This window comes from Syngnathus scovelli, chromosome 1, assembly GCF_024217435.2.
Source record: "Syngnathus scovelli strain Florida chromosome 1, RoL_Ssco_1.2, whole genome shotgun sequence".
In the NCBI taxonomy this organism is placed as follows: Eukaryota; Metazoa; Chordata; class Actinopteri; order Syngnathiformes; family Syngnathidae; genus Syngnathus; species Syngnathus scovelli.
This window is the reverse complement of record NC_090847.1, coordinates 8,388,289-8,410,858: the sequence shown is the minus strand read 5'-3', so window position 1 is coordinate 8,410,858 and position 22,570 is coordinate 8,388,289. Positions and strand designations below refer to the sequence as shown.

The 22,570-nt window shown below is 40.4% G+C and overlaps 1 protein-coding gene and 1 long non-coding RNA gene across 6 annotated transcripts; one reads left to right on the top strand and one right to left on the bottom strand.

The window, feature by feature from the left end:
• Positions 1-121: 121 nt before the first annotated feature.
• cdhr2 (cadherin related family member 2) lies at positions 122-13,777 on the top strand. 2 transcript variants are annotated; one of them, XM_068650050.1, is made up of 32 exons: positions 122-1,923; positions 2,024-2,106; positions 3,080-3,136; positions 3,219-3,278; positions 3,363-3,502; positions 3,609-3,659; positions 3,736-3,825; positions 4,085-4,174; positions 4,272-4,394; positions 5,014-5,160; positions 5,269-5,344; positions 5,422-5,531; positions 5,640-5,861; positions 5,930-6,079; positions 6,368-6,532; positions 6,617-6,678; positions 6,764-7,007; positions 7,105-7,344; positions 7,417-7,486; positions 7,559-8,143; positions 8,787-8,858; positions 9,163-9,212; positions 9,287-9,438; positions 9,529-9,625; positions 9,738-9,826; positions 10,452-10,523; positions 10,675-10,813; positions 11,672-11,793; positions 11,875-11,988; positions 12,088-12,171; positions 12,380-12,443; positions 12,529-13,777. In XM_068650050.1, the coding sequence occupies exons 3-32, from the start codon at positions 3,082-3,084 to the stop codon at positions 12,679-12,681; spliced, it is 3,888 nt and encodes a 1,295-aa protein (XP_068506151.1). In that variant the 5' UTR covers positions 122-1,923; positions 2,024-2,106; positions 3,080-3,081; the 3' UTR covers positions 12,682-13,777. The 2 variants fall into 2 exon arrangements, with proteins under 2 accessions (XP_068506151.1, XP_049602158.1); XM_049746201.2 differs by having other exon boundaries at positions 12,526-13,777.
• A 4,688-nt stretch (positions 13,778-18,465) lies between these two features.
• Positions 18,466-22,259, bottom strand: LOC137840525 (uncharacterized). Of its 4 annotated transcripts, XR_011087218.1 has the most exons (5): positions 21,653-22,258; positions 20,735-20,912; positions 19,934-20,075; positions 19,105-19,146; positions 18,466-18,955 (listed from the first exon to the last, which is right to left on the bottom strand). It is a non-coding gene; the product is annotated as an uncharacterized lncRNA (long non-coding RNA). The 4 variants fall into 4 exon arrangements; XR_011087217.1 differs by having other exon boundaries at positions 18,466-19,146; positions 21,333-22,259; XR_011087215.1 differs by having other exon boundaries at positions 18,466-19,146.
• Between the last annotated feature and the right edge of the window lie 311 nt (positions 22,260-22,570).

Below are 22,570 nucleotides of genomic sequence, written 5' to 3'. Positions count from 1 at the left end.
TCAATCAAGATAGAAAGAACTATATGAGCCGACTAAAAACACACTTCTTGCATTTTATGGCGTACTTTCCAGTGCTGTGCATTCAAATATATATGCAGATGATGGTTGTTTTGAAGGTTTAGCTGTTCACTTGACCACGTCTGTACCGCATTACTATGTAAGTGTCGCTTTGGTTCGCTGATGTAAAGGAGCAGCACGAGTAATGCCCACACCTTCAAAATGGCCAATTAGTAGCGGTGCATTTTGATGCCAATGACGGAAAGCTGTGAACACACACAAAAAAAAAGTTGAAATAACAGTATTTTTTTGAGAGTTTTCATTGGATGGGTAGATGATTCCTCTGGGTGGGCACGGCTTAGGAAACGCCCACCCGAGGACACGCCCCTGACATTCACCTGTATTTCGTGCTTTTCTGGACATTCTGTAGGCGACAAGGTATGCAATATGCAGTGCATGTAATACTTTATATTGCATGGATGTAGTAATTTAATTGGTCCTTCTCAAATACAACGATATCTGTTCTTATCAGAGATGACAACAATTTAACAAAAGTTGCCTTTTGCCTTAAATATATCAAGTCAAGACAAATTTATTTATACAGCCTTTAATCACAAAAACGTCTCAAATGGCCACAATTAATATTTATTCTCGACATCCCCTGATCTTAACCCCTAGGAGTCCAAGGACAAACTCACAAAACCCCAAATGAGAAACCTTGAAAATGTAGATGGCAGGATCCCACTTCCAGAATGAGCCGGTTGCAATGGATGCAGAGTAGACAACATTTAACACACAATATATATATTTGATTTGAATTGAATTGGATGTTGTTCTTATGTTCTTGTTTCAAAATCAATGATGACGTCAACATTACACAAGTAGAAGATTGAGTTTCCCTTTATCGGAAGGGCTTCAGCAGCCTTTTATAACCACCACACCCTTTTAATTTGTCTTTTGATTGCGGAAAGAGGCGCGCCAGTGATGTGTTCAGTACCAAAAGTCATAAACCAAAGTCTATTGGATAAGATTAAGGGGAGAATACACAAATGCCATCCATAATTCTTAACTTGTTTTCCATTGTCAATGTAAAAGACAGTATTGTTGTAATTTGTAAATAACCTTGATAGTGGCTCATTTTATTCTGAGCACTTTCTGAGGTAACCAAGATGTTTTGTTTTAAAACCATGTTGATATGGATGTTACAATATCAGATCCATTAACATTTTCTGGTATTTACCCTCTGTTATTATGTAATCTATTCAAATAACAGTAACCCTGTTTCTTAGAGTTTGAGCAACATACATCATGTATTCCTTGTACAAAGTTGGAGTTCAAGTAAAATAAAAAAAAATAACAGAACCATAATCATGAAAACTATATACAAAGGTATGCCTTCCCTGTCCACCATGGTCAGCGTGTTTGTTAATGTGTATTCTTTTTTAATATGCTAATCATGTTAAACTCAAATTGTGTTTGTTTTTACATTTAAGCCATGTTTGATCCTAAAGATGACATGACCTGGTAATTGTGGCAAAACAATACATTGTCACAAAACGGGGAAGGGCTGTGCTTTTGTTATGAAACAAAATGGTGGCTTGTGAATGAAGCCAGTGTGTATCAGTGCAGAGAGTGTTTGTGTGAACCTCTTTATTTGGGAGGGCTTTATTGGGAGGAGCTCATTAGAGAGGTCTTCTGGAAAGTGATTCATCAGAATGCTTGAATGATCATACAAATTGTAATGGGCCAAGCTCCCATGTTTGACCAGTGGGAGCCCTTTTGTTGTGGTGTTTCTACATCGGACCCAGTATGGAACCTTGCCATGTCGTCCTGCTGACACGGCCCATCTCTCACGATTCCCCGGCCACATATTAGGCAGACAAAACAACAGTGGGAAACTTGATCAGGTGTCTACGTTTACATTTAGTGAGTTGCTTTTTTGGTGTTTTTATTACCTCTGCGCCCATGGAGGAGGACTGTTGCCACGTGAATAGCTTTTGTATATGTTAATCATTTATATTTATAGAGGCGGTTATCACTAGAAGGAACAGGAGCCAAAGGTCTCCTCATCCCATTTGAGAAAGAAAAGCCATCTGTGCGTCTTGCCAGGTAAGTCTGATTACAGCATTTTAAAATCGAATATGATCTACAGCTTACTTTTCATCATCAAGACTCAGTATTTATATATAGATTCATTATATTTGGTTATACAACACAGTTTACAAAATCAAATGTGATCCACTGCTTATTATTCATCATCAAGAGTTGTTATTTACATATAGATTCATTGTATTTGGTTATACAGCACAGTATACAACTGTTGATTAATTCACCAGAAATAAACTTACTGATTTTGTATCAAGCAAGTTCAGTCATTTTACGGTTATTACGCACACTCCCATTGTTATTGCAGCAACCCAACATAGTGACGACGCAACATTGTTAACAATTGGTTGCGATAGCCAAACATGCTTTGTGTCCATCTTATTTAAGTCACTGATGGCATGGTTTAGTGACAATTAGATTTTCTTTTAATATTTTCAATGTAATTGCTAGGAAGGTATTTATATCCATCCATTTTGTACAGTGAGTAGTTGTAGATTACCATTTACAGTATAGAAGCATTTAGGGAGTTGCATTCTATCCCAGCTAACATCTGAATAAAGACAGGCGACACCCAGCCACCTGACCACCATTCGCTCCACCACAGAGCCCACACTGCCTACACAGAAGTCAGGTGTCTGTACCATTACACAATTAGTAACTTATTTTATACAGGATTATAAAATTTTAGCAATATAAAATATGCCATTCAGCGATAACATGTTTGTTGTTGCTTGACTTTACAATGATTATAGTTGCATTACAATCATGCTCTTCCTTTAAAACACAGGGCAAAGCATTTTGAATGTGGGGTTAAATTGAGGTAAAAATCAGATGGAATATATACATACACTCAATCAAAATATGAACCTCAGCAGATACGCACAGAAGGAAATCAAATCAAGTATTTTTCTTTTGACTGACATCAGCCAGAAAAGCAGTCAAAGGTAGATTATTATTTGTATTTTTATTTTCACAGCCATGGAGTGTATCCCTGGAGGCTTTCTGCTGTTTTGTGTCATCAGCCTAATTGATGGTGTGTGTTTGTTTCTTAAATAATTTATCAGGAGAGAGTGATAGTATACATCACTTTTAATAATTTTGTTTTGTTTTTGTAGCAAAAAACGCTCCTACAATTCACAATGACCTCACTAAGCTGTGTGAAGACATTCCAAAAGGTAGGTTTTTCTACATTTGGTTTGCTTTTACCACATTGTTACCACTCAACTAATTACTAACTTTGGATCACAACATTTCCACAGATCACCTTGCATTCAAAATAGATGCCACGGATAAGGATAATGATAGACTGACATATTCACTTTCTGGGGAATATCGTATATACTTCAGGGTGGACGAAACGAACGGAGATGTGTTTATTGCAAGAACGCTTGATAGAGAGGTATATGTTATTTTTTATTTGTTTTTAAATTAACATACATACGATTAAATTAAATTGGCCTGAGTATTATCACGTATTCTCTCTCTCTTGCTCTTTCTCTTTCTAGAGTGTTAATGTATTTCCACTCGGAATTTCAGTTTCAGACGGTGACTATGTTGTGAGTAACTCGGAACACTTTTTTTTTTTTTAAATCAATAAGATATCAAATTAATTTGCATTGCACACTGTTTCAGGCAACCAAAGAAATAGAGATACTTTTGAGGGAAGCCAATGACAATAAACCCATATTTGAAGTCACTAATTTTGATACCCCAGTGAAAGAGGTTTGTCAGACGTATTTTATTGAGTTATCTTAATTCAGATCTTTTTTTTTAAATTAAACATGTATTAATCATGTTTGTGCCTGTATCAGCCTGATGTCTCCAATACTCTAATTACATTGTATGATAAATTATGTTCACCAATCATCAATTATGTAAACAAGGATGCTATTATTGGACTACATTATTATTGCTATCATCAATCATTTTCTGTAAAAATTGTTATTGTTATCTGATAATTTCTTCCCTTGCGTTTTCTTAGAATACAAAAACAGGTACAAGTCTGTTTAAAGTAGTGGCCACTGATTATGACATTTCACAAGGTGGTCAGGTTACATACAGCATCACTGATGTGAGTATGATCCCTAATTTACAGTATGTCTATCAAAATGTTATTCTACAGTTTTCCATTAACTTCAGTCAATTGCAATTTACGCTTCATTTTCCAGGTTACTCCGAGGGATGGATTGAATCTGTTTAGTATTGCTCCCATAACCGGTGATGTCACGTTGACCAGGGCATTAAATTACACTGGACTGAATCGTTATTATAGGCTGCAAATAAATGCAACTGTGAGTATTCGTTCAATCGGTTGGATGTTAGATAATATTGGATGATTTAGAAAGACATACCACATGCATCATAAACTATCTTGAGCCTCTATATTTATATAATATTTGTGTTTTTGAAACACCTCAAAGGTCTATTTTTGTGACCAACGCAAATCTGGTGCTGCACATGGCGTGAATCAGTGAACAAGCGTGTTTGTCCGAGTGTTGGTAATCTCATAGCTGCGCGGAAGTTGGTGTATTAATAAAGGGGTGGTTGCTCCGTTGAAGGAGTGAACAAAACCGACTCCATTCACTGCCAAATCAAGTGGCTCCTACCATTCTCTTTAGATGTAGCATACTCACATCTCGCATGGAGACATCTCTGTGAGCTAAAGGATGCAACGATCCATGCATGACTGGAGCATTGTCACTGCTCTTTGTTGGTGTGGAAACAGACAATGTAAGCGGGAAGCCTCGTTAAATACGAGAATGAGCAAGTGATAATCGATGGTGACACGTCCGCAAATATGTCTGCGGACAAAGACAAAGATTTGAAATATCTGAATTACTTGGAAAAGCAGGACATTTTTGCATTTACTTTGTACAACGGAATTTTAACTTTCTACATTTGCCATTACAGGATGGCGGAGGCCGTTGCTTTTACAATGAGACTAATTATTTCTCAACAATTGCTTATTACTTTATTACCGTTTTGGATGCCCCGGATCAAAACCCCAAATTCTTGAGTCTTCCCTACATTGAGAGTGTTGATGAAAATTCTGCAGTGGTGAGTTCTTGCTTATCAGCATCTGCATTGAGGAAATGAGTCATGATTTCTCCGGTATTGTAATTTTTGGTCAAAGACATTTTCACTCTAACTTGAAAATGTTGATAGGACCAATCTGTTTACACCGTGACTGCCATAGACCAAGACACAGGAATCAATGACATGATTATCTACAGCATTGAAGGTAAGGTTTGATAATAACATTAAAACATATTACTGTCTGTATATAATGTATGTCATACCTTTCTCACCGACTAACAGATTCCACTGCAGCTGGCCTCTTTAAAATCTCGAGCAATGATGGCATTATTTCTGTGGCGTCGGAAATTGACAGAGAAAAAATTGGTGATACTGTTACCATGATTATCAAGGTATGCGTGACATTTAAAGTCATTATGAACATAACGGTGGAATTTCTAAGGCCACTATTCATCTATATAAATGAGATAATTATATGTTCGCATGCTTGTTGACTTTAGGCCACTGAATCCCAGCTTGACATCCATGGGGTGTACGCTAGCGCCACAGCTTCAATACTGATCAACATCAACGACATCAATGACAACAAACCCGAATTTTATAAGTGTGAAGGCTCAGGAGAGCTGCAAACGTGTAATAAAGCAAGTCAATTTGAAGTGGACGTAGCTGAGCACTCACTGGGAAGTGTGCCCATCAACATGATGGTCAAGGACGCAGACAAGGTAACAACTTCCTACAGGATCTGTCACTCGGTTTTGTGCTAATGCTCAATTGAATTGTCATTTCATAGATTAAAAGCATTCAACTAACCCTGAAGGGAGCTGACAAGGATGTGTTTTCTGTCGAGCCACAATTTTCTACGACCGACAGCGTCGTTCAACTTGTGGTCAAAGAGCCAAATAAACTGGATTATGAAAAAACACAGCAAATGGTTGTAGAGGTGAGAAAAGTACAAAAGACACATATGAGGATGACACCTAGTGAATGCTATGCTTTCCTTGCCACATCATCACTTTTCACTCTGCGGTCTTACCTCAACGGATTTCAGAAAAAGAAATGTTGGGACTGACATAAACAAGAAATTTTACCTCTGTGTACCCTTTCTCAATAAGTCAACAACATTCCTTATTACTGCCCTTATGTACGAGTATGTATGTCATTTTTCTTTGTCACCTGTGCACAGTATTTGGTGTGAAATAAGGTGTTGACTCTGTCATGTCACACACAGGTGATTGCAAGCGATCCAGAAGAAATCAGTTTTGTCTCCACTGCCACAGTTAGTATTCGGCTAACAGACATCAATGACAACAGTCCCACATTCCCAAAGGACTCCTACATGAACTTGAAAGTGATTGAGCACTCTGACGTTGGCACCGTCGTGACTATTATTACCGTAAGTCCTCTGAGCTGCGGAACTTTCATGCACACGAGTATGATATGGTAAAAAAAAAAAAAAAAAAAACATCTCTATTTACAGGCAGATGATCCTGACACTATGGACAGAGACAACATCACCTACATGCTTCTCCCGGAAAGCATGTACGTCTCGATCGTACTTCAGTGACCTCAATGATGACATTTTTTGCAGAGGAACACCACAAACCAAATCGTATTTGTGTTTCAGACGGACTTATTTTGATGTGGAGCCAAAGACGGGAGTGATTTATGTGAAAAACAAGACCTTGTTGGATCGCGAAATCAGACCGTCATACTCTGCCACCATTCAGGCCAAGGATTCGGATGGCAAGCCTGCCACCGCACTACTGCAGTTCATAGTGACAGACATCAATGATCAGCCTCCGGTTATCAACAAAGAATATTATCAGGAGTTTGTGAAAGAGGGTTCACAGTTCGAACTTCAAGTCGAGGTAAGAGACATTTGGAGTATTCATTCGGATCAAGCGATTTGTTGAAAAGTTTGAGGTTTTATTGTTGTTTTTGTCCATTTTCCTCCATTTCCAATAGGCAACTGATGCAGATGAGCCAGACACATTAAACAGTCAAATCACATTTGCAATACTGCCAAGCAAGTACAGCGATGACTTTATCATAGACCCCGATACCGGCGTGTTGAGGAACAAGGTTGAACTGGACCGTGAAGCTTTGGATGCTGAGCTGAAGGGCAAGATTGAGCTCAATGTTACCGCCACAGATAAGGGTACGCCTTCCCTGTCCACCATGGTCAGCGTGTTCATCTATGTGGAGGTATGTCTGCAGCAGGTTGAGTTGGAATGCTGTGTTGAACTGCAAAAAGTCATTAACGTCATCTATTTCCAGGATGTCAATGACAACGTACCATTATTTAAGAACCCCTCTTATAAATTCAGCGTCCAAGAAGGGGAAAAAGGTCAGTAGACTTTAGTCAATTTTGAGTGTTTATAATGCACGTTCTAATTGATAAACTATTTCCTGCCAACAGGTGCATTTGTGGGTACAGTCCTGGCTCAAGATTTGGACCAGACAACAGACTTCAACCGGATAGCTTTTCGAATCATCTCTGGAGGTTTTGACAGTTTTGCCATTCTCACCACTTCTGAAGAGCAAGTTTACATGGGAAACATCACAGTGGACCTGGGTATTGACCTGGACTATGAGAGTGCTCGGCAAAAATATACGTTGCAGGTAGAAGCCACAGATCTGGGACAGAAAAAAGCAGTGGTGACGGTGGAGGTGGACGTGTTGGACGTGAACGATGAAAGGCCCGTGTTCTTGCCTTCGAAGCCCGTGAAAGTGAAAGAAAACACAACACTGACTGAGGTCATTGGTAGATTTGAGGGCTGGGATGAAGACGGAAACCACTCGCTGATCTATGAGTTGGAGTCCCTCAAATGCAGATGCAATGGGTCTCTGTCACCTTGTGACTGGTTTGTCCTGGAGCCGACAGGAGACGTTCGGGTCAATCTGGAACACACGCTGGATTATGAGCTGTGCGACCGGGCGATGATGGAAGCTCAGGTGATAGACAAGTACACAGAGAAAGGGGAGAACTCCAGTCTCATTGCAGGTCTGCTCACTTAAAGTGTACGCGGTACATACTCACAGAGAAATTTGTTCTTGTTCCCAGGGCTGCAAGAACACAATCTCATCAATTGTTGTCTTTTGCGTGACTTGTTAGGAATTGGAAGTGGTCACGGAAGTCTCGTTCGGCAAGTTTTTGGAAGCGACAGCTGTCAAACAATGATAGTTTTTAAGGATCATTGCTTGCATCTCTACAAACAGGGGCGTCAAATCCAGGTTCAGAAAGTAGAAAACCTGCCACAATTTGCCTTTCGCCACAGGAGCCTCTAAGATAAACAAGCTAGCTCCTGGGGAGTTTGTTTACCTACCAACTAGGTTGATTAGAGGCACCTATGGCTAAAGACAAACTGTGACAGGGTTTTTACTTTCTGGACCGGGATTTGACACCTCTGCCTATCACGTGTCTTGCAAGAAATTAAAAAAAAATACACAAATGGCAAATAGAGCAATAAAGAAGAAAACCAGTCCTAAGACAAAATCCACATTGAGCAAACATTGTCCTTGTCCATACCCCTTTGAAAACAAGAACAAATAACTCTTCTTGTGGAGTATGCATAGACCTTTACACAAAGAGCACACTTGTTTGAATAACACCACTTTGCGCTGCGACTTTCTTTGCAACATTTCAGGACAAATGGAGATCTTCATTGAAGACATCAATGACAACGCCCCACAATTCCTCATCTCAGATTCGATATTCGGTGGGTTATTGCGCTCTTTCATTTGATATGATCAATCTTTTTAAAATGTACCTCACTGCTCACTGTCATGTCAATTATTACAAGTAGCACATTTGCTGATTTCCGGATTATATCACACAGTCTGCGTGTACGTATTTGTCACACTACATGAAGTGGTTATAATCAGTTCCAGTTCACAATAGTACAGGTCTAATGCACCCTGTAGATAATATCAGTAATGTCTTTACTTAATCAAGCATCATATCAAAATAAATCACTAACTTAATTCAACAGCATTGCTAAAAGTATGTTCTATCTTCCTTAGTTGTCGTATCAGAGTCCGCAAGCAAGGGGACAGCAGTTGGAGGAGTCACTGTGAGTATTACTCAAAGTCCTGTAGGCTATGTTTGAATGCTACATAATGCCGTTCAACGTCTTGTTACTCTCAGGCAACAGACCGGGATACAGAAATTAATGCACAGCTTCAGTTTAAAGTAAGTGAAGTGCGATTTGAGGACATCAACAAAAACACAAGTGGCATCCGGTCATTGTTTGAGGCTGTTACCACACAGCAAAAGGACATTTACGTTGGGATTATTCAGTAAGTACAAAGTCAGCAGCTTCTCTGCGTGTTTTTTTACTGAGCAGGTTTGGGTCTTCTCACAGACATCTTATTGCCTCCCGCATACAGAACTAGCGAGGCGCTTGATGTCACTTTGAAAGGGAAATATTGGATAACAGTGACCGCGACTGACTCTGGCGGCCTCTCCACCAACACTACACTGCAGGTGAGTGAATGAATGCATCACGAATCCTCCTCTATCACCAATGCGAAAATATACCCCACTATATTATAGACAAAAAATTCCAGCATTTCTAAATTTTCCTTTCATATTGCAGATTTTCACAGTTGACACATCTTATAGAGTTGACCTTCAATTTAGAAAAACCCAGGCTGAGGTCATAGAAAGCAAACCTGCTATAATCAGGTATGTGGACAATATTAAACTGTCACCATATTTCCCTCTCCAAACCATAAGGGGGCAGCATAATACCATATGATTTCCAGGACCTGTATCACGCTATTTTAAGCTTTAATTTTAGGCAAATATATGATATTATATTACTGGTTGACTGCTGTACTCACACGTGTTGGTCGGTAGACTTGAGGTGCGTTCAGTGGCTGCTTACAAATAAGGACATCTCAAAATTACATAGTAAAAATCATTTAATGCTCCACATTTTTTAGTTTATTTGACGCATCAAAATCAGAACAGGCTCGTGACAACTCCAGTTGCAGAGACAGCTGCTCTGTGAAACTGGGTGTTTTTTTTTTTTAGTCTGCATGGGTGCTCCTGGGGTTGCCTGGTCGTTTAATTGGACAGGGCGGCTGGGCTTCTGCTAAGACAGGAACGAGGAGGAACGGTCCAAGATGAGTGAATGAGGGAAAACACAACTTTGAGAGTGTTTCTAATGAAGAATTAGCATTTTATCAAGGCTAAAAGCTAAGAAACAACCAAAAAATATGACTTAGCATGATATGGCTCCTTAAATTCGAGGCAAAAACACTAAACCCCGTGTTTCATCCAGCCAACCACTTTTATCTCTCCCCAGAACACTCACAGCTGCCACCAAAGCTCTGGTTGAGGTTGTTACCATCAAGGAAGCTCCTTCTGAAACATCCAGGTGAATTTTTATTCTCTTACTTTATCTGAAAACTGATTCAACTCAAAAATTGCAGGCTAGTGGGGACAATAATGAAAACTGAGAGATAATTTTACTCAGAAGGGGGTGCAAGTGTCATCAAATATATTGTCGTTGTGTTATTTCCTCACAGGGCTTCTTCGGTTGGTGCAATAATGGTGGCATATTTTCTCTATTCCAATGGGACTGCTCTCACTAAAAATGAAGTGGAGCTAATGATTTCCGTACCCCAGCATGCTAACCAGTTGGACCAGTTAGGCCTCATGTACATTGTAAGTATTGGGTTTGTTTTGGAAATGAATTATTTGAGATATCTTAATTTTTATACCCCAAGTTTTTCTTTCAGCCTACAGTCAGACAACATAATAGTAAACCCCTCGCCATCGCAAATTCCAGTTGTTGTTTTTTTACAGCTGATAACAAATTTTGGTCTAACTGTATATTGGGTGCACTGTAAATCTACTTTTGACCACGAGATGGTGGCAGGCTATTGAAGTTTGCGACAAAATATGAAAGCATTGGATTTCAGCACAGCCTAGCTCATGTTGGAAATTATTGAATGTTAGCCACTATAATTCTATTTTTATAAGCCTACAGAAAGCGAGGGCTGTGGGTTCATAATGTTCATTTTTGGGCATGATTCTTGATGTACATCATTAGATTCTTGAAAAATGGATTTCATTTACAGTAAATGCACGAGCAGGACATAATTTTCAAAGATGTAGAATCACTGTTGTCGTTTTGCTAGTTTCATTCTTGGAAAAAGTAGTTGGGTTGCAAATTTGACAAATGTAGCAAAAACGTTGCTATGTTAGCAGCACTGAAGAAACAAATGGTAGCTCTTGCTCGATGCCTTGCTTGTTCTAATGCACGTAAAATAAAAGCACAGCTTTCAAGGTGAAAGCACCACATATTTTACATTTTGCTTCAGCTTCATGGTAGCTGTGAAGGGTTGTCAGAGACTGTGGGCGGGCCAGATTTCAGACTCCTTGCGCGGGTGGTCTGACTGTGGGGGTTGAAGGAAGGTTTACTGTATAGCTGTTTTGGAGTAAGCCAGAGAACCCATAGAAAACCAAATGCATTTGATAATTCACATTATACTAATGGCCGAATGTTGTGCTTTTTCTCAGACTGATTCATCAATAAAACCTACGGAGTCTGACCCTCTAAAATACGTTCCGTATGGCATCATGGCAGGTCTCATAATTGTCCTTGTTGTGCTCATTACTTCACTGGTTTGCACTCGCAGAAAGTAAGTACTACGGGACACAAACGGCTCTTCATTCAGTCATTGGTCTGCAACTTGCGATCATCAACTCTCTTCTCGCTTCAGCTACAGGAGGAAGCTCAAGGCAGCCAAAGCCATGAACTCTGCAACCATGGTGGCATCTGACAACCTTAAAAGTGGCCCTGTGGTGCCAGGGACCAACAAGTACACCATGGAGGGGTTAGATGACAACACCATCATCCATAACTCAGCCATTATCAGTCAACTATAGAAAATGTACTTTGTTCCTAACTCCATGTCATCATTTTACACTGTTAGGGCAAACCCAGTTCTCAATCTTAACATTGACACAACCATGGTGCTGGATCTGGATGGAGACAGCTCAGATGTTGACAAAGTCAGGTAAACTGATAACGCAAAGTCACTTGGAAACATTGAATTTTTCCCAATATCACTTGGCGGAATCAAGAATTAAGATTCAAGTGGAATCGACCTACGGTCAACTAATTGAATGACATTGCTGATTAGGATGTCTGTCTGTACACTGACATTATTTCTCAAATACTGATGTTACATTTCGTTTCTCCCTCCACTCATTTGCCAATCCAAGCCTTGACTCCCTGGACTACAGTGATGACATGAACACATCTGAGATGGATACAAAGCCCATTATGGTAAATAACAGATTGAAACCCGCTCCATTTTGTACATTTATTTTAAATACAGTGGCCTAATGCTGAAGTTGCTCCTCATTAGCAGAAAATCCAGGAAGAAGAAGAACCGGAGGATGTCGGGCCCCCCGAGTACATTGAACCTCTGGGCGCGGCTTTGGCCGAGCGGACCCAGAAAAAAGGTTCAGACGATCACAGAGTGGGTATCAGCAACCCTGCATTCAGCACAACAGACCTGTGACATGATGTGATGGTGGACATCCAGTCGCATCCGTGGACTTCTTTACAATCACGCAACCAAACTGACAATTCTAACACAAGATGTTGCTGAGATTCCTGTTTAAGAAAACATTTAAATGGTGGACTGACTATTGTGAGGATATCTTCTCAGCAGACTAAAAGAACAACCAAACATTACGTTGTAAAATCCTCACAATGCCACCGATGCATTTACAGTACATTCTTGTTTGAATAATATGAACCGGATTTGTTTGTCAATTTGTCACACAGTTAAATGATTTGACTTTTCACCCCATGATTTTGGAACCCTGTAACTGTAAATTAAACCTGAAATCATAATACTCATCATCAAATTTATTCTCATGATAAAATACACTTTATACATGCACATAATGTACATAGTCAATAGTGATACACACACATGATAACATGAGCAGACGGAATGCTTACGGGAACACCCAACGTCGGGTCCGCGGGCCAAATCCGTCCCGTGTCTAAATTTAGACCTACCCGAAGCATTGTGTCATAAAATCAATAATATGAGGCCCGCTGGTACTGTTTCGGGGACCCGCGCACTCCAGAGCGAGCCAAACGCGTACGAACGGGAACACGCACATGAGCGAGCGCATTCTACCCCGTCCCTTCACAGTTCACGCGCACACAGGTGCCCATTTGCAAGATTATCAGTGACACAAACACTTCCTCATTCAAATGTCCGCTCACCAAGGACTCAGGCGACACTAAAATCAGAGACGCTGACAGTGACGCTGCACAGGGAAAGGCAAATAACCCACGCACTATACTGGTGAGCGCTCTGTCTACTTACTACTAACTCTACAAACGCTACTGCGCGTCCGCGCCGCCCACTCACAGTGATCGCAAATAACAAAAAGACTATGGGTTATTATTTTGTGATTATGAAGTATTTTGTGTTGTATGAAGTTAAAATGAAAGAGAAAATGATTTAATTTGGATTAAAAATCTGACATGATACAACCTGGCCTTTTTACTACAGTTGAAACACCAATATCACCCTTCTCATTAATATAACAACAATAACAATAATAAAACAAACTCAAGACATGTAATAAAAATCATTCAACTTTCATTTGTATTTATTTTATTATTATTTTAATTTTTAACTATCATGGTAAAGCAATTGACAACATCAACCTATCTGCAAACAGCAAAGGATACAGTTACATACTTACAAGCTAATTTACAATTGTAGTGGTTCGAGGAATGTCAGGCCATGGTCAGCCACTATACATTTTCATCTAACCAAATCTGGCCTCCTTTGTTACCCAAGGGGCCCAAACTGGTTAAGAACAAAGAATATTCTTTGTTCTTAACCAGTTTGCACTTCAATCAGTCTTGATTGTATTGACCTCAGTTAAACTGAGGTCAACAGAGGGAGTGAAGGAATGGGGTTGAAATGCAAAAAGTCCTGCCTAGCTACAAACCTCATTGAATAAAGTACATAAGCAGACAAGTACACTGTAAAAAAATTCCTGTAAACTTTACAGTAATTAACTGGCAGCAATTAACCAGCAACTTATTGTAAAAACATTTTACAGTGATTAACTGGCAGCAATTAACCAGTAACTTACTGTAAAAACATTTTACAGTACCGTAATTTGCGGTGTATAAGCCGCGACTTTTCCCCAAAATTTTTAACCCTGCGGCTTATAGTCAGGTGCGGCTTATATAAGATTTTTTTTGTGATTTTTGTGATGACTTGATCACTTTTACTCTTAACACTATTATATACAGTAAAAGCTACAAAACAAACTGACAAATAACTTGTTTTCAAATCAGACGAGTAAAAACCGGTCAAATATTTAAAAAAAAAAAGATATTCTTAAAAGTGAAGACAATTTGCAATTCCAGTAATGACACACGAATTTGATGCACAATTTGTCTTCGCGGGCCACATAGAATGATGTGGCGGGCCGTATCTGGCCCCCGGGCCTTGAGTTTGACACCTGTGCTCTAAACCCTTTCTCTTACTCTGCCATGTGACTCAGAGATTACACAAAGCAGTGACGCTGTTTGAACCATCTGCATTGTATTAAAACCCAATCAATCAGCATTTAAATTCAAATTTTCTGATGACATTGTGTTGCGGCACCCTTTTCTTTATTTCGTGGTCCCGCTACGCAGCAGTAGTACCGCAGCAACACGGAAGTGTGCACGCGAGTTTAGAACGTTTAGAACAGGGATGTCAAAGTCAAACACACCGAGGGCCAAAAAAACAAATTTGCTACAAACCGAGGGCCGGACTGGTTCAATGTTTATTAAAATATGTCGGAATGATTGCACATAGCCTTTTGAACTAAGACCTAACACAGTGTACATTATTTAATGATTACCGTATTTGCCGGTGTATAAGTCGACTCGGTGTATAAGTCGACCCTCTAAAATTCGACGTAAATTTACGATTTTATGATATATCCTTTGTATAAGTCGAGCTCAATTGTTGCATTATATTAAACTTCAAAATTCAATCAGAAATATGCGAAATTTATTGACGAAATGTGTTCAAATTCGCGAGTTTGTAGCGAGCGATCTATACGCCATTTTAAATATTATTTACTTCATGACCCTGTGATATTACGCGCCGAGAGAGACTAACAACAATGAACACTCTTAGAAACTGGTTTATTTTTAGTTAAGAAACAACAAATTATAATTTGTTTAAGATCAGGGGGTGTTTGAGAATATCTTTCGTTCTTCACATGTCCTGAGTGTTGTTGTTAGTCACCTAAATGTTGAACAGAGGCTGTGATTTACCGAAGTCAAATTCCTTGTTTGGCACGCTCAAACATGGCGAATAAAAAACTCTTGAATCTTGAATAAAGTGATTGCCGGTACATAGAGTTCAAAATTCGTCTTCATCGTCGCTATTTCCGAAAAGCTCGTTCCATTCGTTTTCGTTTAGTTTGTCGTCATAAAGGGCATCTTCTTGGTCTTCTCTATCCTGAGAGCGTTTGGCGAATATTTTCTAAGTGCCAACGGCTCTTGCGCCATAAAGAGTCCGCCCCGGCTGGTTCCCCATGTCGGCCAGAACAAGTGAAAATTCGGCCTCTTCCCCTGGAAGTCTGGCCAAGTTTGGCGAATATTTTCTAAGTGCCAACGACTCAACCGCCGTAAAGCGTCCGCCTCGGCTGGTTCCCCATGTCGGCCACCACAAGTGAAAATTCGGCCTCTTCCCCTGGAAGTCTGGCCAAGTTTGGCAAATATTTTCAAAGTGCGAACGACTCAACCGCTGTAAAGTGTCCGCCTCGGCTGGTTCCCTGTGTCGGCCACCACAAGTGAAAATTCGGCCTCTTCCCCTGGAAGTCCGGCCAAGTTTGGCGAATATTTTCAAAGTGCGAACGACTCAACCGCCGTAAAGTGTCCGCCTCGGCTGGTTCCCCGTGTCGGCCACCACAAGTGAAAATTCGGCCTCTTCCCCTGGAAGTCCGGCCAAGTTTGGCGAATATTTTCTAAGTGCCAACGACTCAACCGCCGTAAAGTGTCCGCCTCGGCTGGTTCCCCGTGTTGGCCACCTCAAGTGAAAATTCGGCCTCTTCCCCTGGAAGTCCGGCCAAGTTTGGCGAATATTTTCTAAGTGCCAACGACTCAACCGCCGTAAAGTGTCCGCCTCGGCTGGTTCCTCCGGTCGGCCAGAACAAGTGAAAATTCGGCCTCTTCCCCTGGAAGTCTGGCCAAGTTTGGTGAATATTTTCTAAGTGCCAATGACATTCATTTAGACATGGCGATTGAATGTTTACGTACCGGTAGTTATTGTCGTTGCTTGACGCGCGATGACTCGCACATTCGCTCAATACCCAGTACTTCCCCCTAGCAGTCATCGTCGCTGCCTGGCTTTCGATGTCCGTTATTGAGGTGAGAATATTTGAAATTGTTGCTGAGGATGCGTGTTAATGCGACAAACGCTTTATAATGATTCAGTTTCTCGCTGTTTGATGAGCCTGACGGACGCACACCCACGCACAATGAGATGCATGAGAAACGGCCTTGGTTACCATCACATTTGAAGCGATGAATACGAAGTTAAATTTTATGACTCGGTGTATAAGTCGAGGTCGATTTTTTTCGGTCGATTTTGGATTGAAAAAGGTCGACTAATACACCGGGAAATACGGTAAATGAATATGGCAATATTTTGTTATGGCTCTGTCAGTAACTTCAAGGGAAAACATTTTCAACAGCCAAACAGCAAAAAATTCAATTGTTTTAAAAACAAAATGTGTTTCTTAATATCAACATAAATGCATAAGTAAAAGTGCATGCATTATAAACTGAAAATGTATTATTGTGCTGCTCTATGATCTACCGATCATTGCTTTCAAATCGTAAAATAAAAAAATAATCAAATCAGTTGTATTCTTTCTCATGGCTCTTATCTGCAATTTTCCCTTGGTCCATTCAACTGAAAAATAAATATAAATAAATAAAATTCAAAAATTTACGGCACACAGACAAAACAATACTTTCTTCAAAGAAAAATCACGTCTTGTAGAAACAAATGTAAAAATGTAACCGAATTAAAAAACGGAAAATACGTTACTGTTCTGTGATGCTCACTTGTCTGAGGCTGAGCCTGATACTTAGAGGTGTCTCATTGTTTGTACAAGTTCATCAATGTTCGGGGTTAGGCTCTGAGGCTCAAAACCCGTTTTTGATCAAATGTCCTTCTGCAAAGGGCCGGGCTGATTTGGCGATCTCTTTTGCCACAATAAAGCTAGCCTTGGCAGCAGCCTCGCTTTGTGATTTAGCATACGTGAACATAGCCTGTCTGGACTTAAGGCCTCGTTTTTATTCTTCCACCTTCTGTAGCTTTTGTTCATATTCCATATTCTTGTCTTGGTCTGTGTGTTTCTTAGACGTTTGATAGTGCCTTCTTAAATTTAATTCTTTCATTACAGCCGCATTTTCTCCACACAGAAGACACACAGGTTTGCCTCTTACCTCCGTAAACATGTACTCTGCCTCCCACCTGGCCTGAAACCCCCTGTTCTCAGCGTCCACCTTACGTTTAGCCATTTTTGAGGAGGGGGGTATCAGAAAGTTGAACTCTGCTCTGACTACTGATGAATAATGAAGCCGCTTGTGCGAGCTGCAGGGACATCGCGGGCTACCGTTGCATTGTGGGAAATGTAGTGTTGGTGCGTGCAAAACACCAGCGGGCGGCTGTGGCCTACGGGCCGGTTCTAATAGTAATTCAATATCATCCAGGGGGCCATAGATAATCAATTCGCGGGCCGGATCTGGCCCGCGGGCCGTAACTCTGACATATGTGGTTTAGAAAGACATGTTAAAGTATGTTATTAAAACTTTTTCCGAGTACTGTCTTTCGTTGTAAAAAACGTGTGTGCACGTGCGGCTTATAGTACGGTGCGGCTTATGTAAGAAAACATTTTTTAAATTCCTGAATTTTAGCTGGTGCGGCTTATACACCGGTGCGGCTTACACACCGGAAATTACGGTAATTAACTGGCAGCAATTAACCAGTAACTTAATGTAAAAACATTTTACAGTAATTAACTGGCAGCAATTAACCAGTACCTTACTGTAAAAACATATTACAGTAGATGTACTTTACAGTATTGGTGTATTTACTGTAAAGCAAAAAATAGTTAAATACTGTGGTCTTGGTTGTATATACAGTATTAGGTAGTTTAACTGTGCTACATCACAGTTAAATACTGTGATGTTGCATTTACAGTATTAGTTGTTTAACTGCAGAATGAATATCAATGAAATACTGTGATTTCAGTTGCGTTTACATTACTGGTTTATTTACTGTACAAACAAATGAAGTGGTCATTACAACATACAACATACAATGTAACATACAATACATACAACAGTATTGTATATGGTAATGCAGTACTATTAACAGTAGGTAATCATTGTAAATTAAGTTTCTCACTGTACAATTTAGGCGTGTAGGTGGAATTGAGGAGGTCTTCGAAGTATTCTCCCCACCGACTCACGACGTCCCGAGTCGAGGTCAGCAGCACGCCATCCCCACTGTAAACAGTGTTGACGATGCACTGCTTCCCCCTCCTGAGACGCCGGATGGTGGACCAGAATTTCCTCGAAGCCGTCCGGAAGTCATTCTCCATGGCCTCACCAAACTCCTCCCACGCCCGGGTTTTTGCCTCAGCAACCGCCGAAGCCGCGTTCCGCTTGGCCATCCGGTACCTGTCAGCTGCCTCCGGAGTCCCGCAGGCCAAAACGGCCCGATAGGACTCCTTCTTCAGCTTAATTTAAATGCTGAATCAGTGATTTAATATTAATCATTAATAGAATGACCCATATTCTAAAATATTTCAATTAACTACTGACAAAAAATGTGTTAACGGGATTATGTATTTTTTGGTGATCAGGAACATAAAGCACATTACCAAACCTTTTAGACAAAACTTCCTTGGGCTTGGACAAAACAGGAGCCCTGAAATTAAAGAAGAAAACACATTAAGAATTATGATGGTGATGTCGGTGTCATGTTAAGATACTTGTTCCTGATAGGAAGTGTTAGGGTTTTCCAGGTTATCTTGATCCTATGATTATGTTGGAATGTAACCTGTAATAATTAAACTCGCCTGTCCTGTCTTAGCAAAAGTAGTAGAACAAAGTGCTAAGATCTTTTGAACTGATTGACCAGCTGCAGAGGAAGCAATCAAAGTTGTTCTGTTTCCCACAACATCGTAAAACACCCCCTGCTCTGATCTTACCAGAGGCCGGGGGTTCACCAAACCTGTCCACTCTCACCCCCACTCTGTTCCTCCTAATAAATATGCCCTTGCAGGGAGGAGACTTTTCAGACTTCATTCGATAATCGCTGTTCAGACAGCGACGAATGGACTCTCCACCTGCAGGTGTCTAAAAGAACTTGCTTGTCTTCTGTTTGGTTCTTGCAAAATAAGTTGGAGTGAGCAAATCTCTAACAGGAAGTGTGTCACTGGCTGCAGGAACACTCATGCAATTAGCAAGGTTGGAGTTATATCATTAGTGGGATGTAACGATTACTCGTGAGACGGTTAAAAATCGATTGGAATATGTCGCAAATTAAATCGGAGAAAAAAAAATTCAAACTGGAACGACGTAAATGTGAAATGTGCCATTAAGAATGAATGGGGGGAAAAAACAACCACATGAGTTAACATAACTATTTGAGATGACTTCTTTAAATAAACCATCTTGAACTTTCTATGCAAAAGTTATTATCTGAACCTCACCTGTACCTAGTCAGTTAGCCAATTGAACTCCATGAAGTCTCTGATGAAGGAGATCACATGGGGGTTCATGTATGAAGTCTTCCGGCTCATCTGCTCCTTGGCACTGCACTTGGTGGAGTCAGGATTAGTTCTGACCAAAAACCTATGAAATGAGTATAGGAGTTAGAGGTTGAGACATTATGTACATGTCAACGAGTAATCAAATAGCAAATCACAACTGTGATTGCGGGGGGATTAATTAAAAGAATTGATAAAAATAAATTGTTTTAATTAAATAAATAAAATATTGCAGTAATGCGGCTCGGTGGGGCACTGGGTAGCACGTCCGCCTCACAGTTAGGAGGGTGCGGGTTCGATTCCACCTCCGGCCCTCCCTGTGTGGAGTTTGCATGTTCTCCCCGGGCCCGCGTGGGTTTTCTCCGGGCACTCCGGTTTCCTCCCACATTCCAAAAACATACTTGGTAGGCCGATTGAAGACTCCAAATTGTCCCTAGGTGTGAGTGTGAGTGCGATTGGTTGTCTGTCTCTGTGTGCCCTGCGATTGGCTGGCAACCAGTTCAGGGTGTCCCCCGCCTACTGCCCGATGACGGCTGGGATAGGCTCCAGCACGCCCGCGACCCCCGTGGGGACTAAGCGGTTCAGAAAATGGATGGATGGATGAATATTGCAGTATTTTATACTTGCATTACATTTATTTTACTATTAAGGGGTGATAATACTGCCTGAATAACACTTATAGAAGAGAGATATAGAAAATGCCAGTGGGAATAAAGTTAGGTATATAATTTCATCAGTTAATACCTCTGAATAAACTCCAATGTTGTGCAGGCTTCCACCTGATACTCTAGGTTGAAAACATAGTAACAGGCGAAGAGAGTGGCCAAGGCAGTGGTGAAGTCAGCCAGGTGAGCAGCGGGTGGGATTATGACCCTCCCCTCAATCGAAAGCATCCACTTTTTTGCAGTCAGGATTGTCTCTCCTTAAAGTCAGACATTACAAAAATCATATTTCACAGCAATCCATTTTATAAATGATCTGCTTCAGATGAATGACTGTAAAAACAGGGCAGGGAGTATACATATTTTCCAAGCAGTACATAAAACAGATAAAAGGAGCAGATATAGTAACTGAGTTGGTGAAAGATGAACAAAAAGTGACACATGTATAGCAAGCAAGCTGAAATAGCAGCAATGACAAACGAGTTGGCTACTAGGGATGAGTGAGTACACCATTATCTGTATCTGTTCAATCAACTAGATTATCAACATCCGTACTCTGAATGGGGTTTAACCCGGAAGTGGGTGTGGTTCAACCCAGAAATAGGCTGATCCTGCCCCACAAGTTGTCTTTTTTTGCCGGAAATGTATACGGATTGATCGAGCTGACATAAAGCTACAACCTTCAACAGTGGAAGCCAAGTCAAGTCCATCAATTTGCCTTTCAAGTCCTGGTTTAGCTGTCCTCTTGTGAGAGCGGTACATGTGAACTTGAAGGGCGCCACGTGTGTAAAAAGTGGCAAAGCATTCTGCTACCCCACACGGAAATCTGAAGTTAGCTAAATTTCTGTGAATCCTCAAATGACGAACAAATGCAGGGATTGAAGCTGTGGTGAAATTACAGTACTTGCATGAGTAATTCATTTTGATGGCAAGCAAACTGATTACTTCTTGTGTATTACTATTTTATTTTATTACTTTTAGTGATAGTAGGCCTACTTACCGAGTTTCTGGACGTCGCGACGTGTGCTTGGTGGTGGAGCCGCCAGGAGGAAAACCAACACGGAGGCAGAAGGTGGAGAAAAAAAAACAGGCGGGAAAAATAATCTTCTCCCGCGCGCAGCAGAAAAATATAAAATAACGACACAGTAACGACCGTCGTACTGTCGCTGCTAGTGCTTCGGTAAGTTTAAAAAAAAAAGAGAGAATCTGGTCAGTTAAAGAAAAACAGCGCTCTCTCGGAGCCGTTTTCGCTGCCAAACTGAAACACAGACGACGCAAACACATAGAAACACAACAAAAAGCACAGCACAAAACAAAGCCTTGTGTAAGAAATGTTGTTGTGGGAGCCAGAGGTGCAATCGCTGTGATCGCGATTTGTCCCGTTTACTTTGACGTGATTGCCCATTCGAAGCAAGACCGTTGAACTTTCGTGATCCTCATTGGATAAATCACGTCAGCCCGTGTCAGCCCGTGTCCGCCAGTGAAAAAGAAAAGGGAAAAAACTTAATGTTGGGAATAAAAAAATGCCATGGTAAGTCATTATAAGTTAAAACTCATAATGATTATGTGATAATTATATGATAATCAGTGATTTCATTATGAGATATTTTATATCTAATATGTATCTGTATATATATATATATATATATATATATATATATATATATATATATATATATATATATATATATATATATATATATATATATGATGTCACAGCCAAAAACTCATAATTCCGTACAAAATGACAAAATTGAAAGAATCTCACATAATTCCGTACAAAATGACAAAATTGAAAGAATGATGAATGGATGAGGTGCGACAGTGTATGTGCAAGAATGGAGGAGAATGTTTACAGAAAGGTCATTTGGAGAACGCCAGGAGGAAAACAGCCAAGGTGATCGCCAAGGCTGAAAGA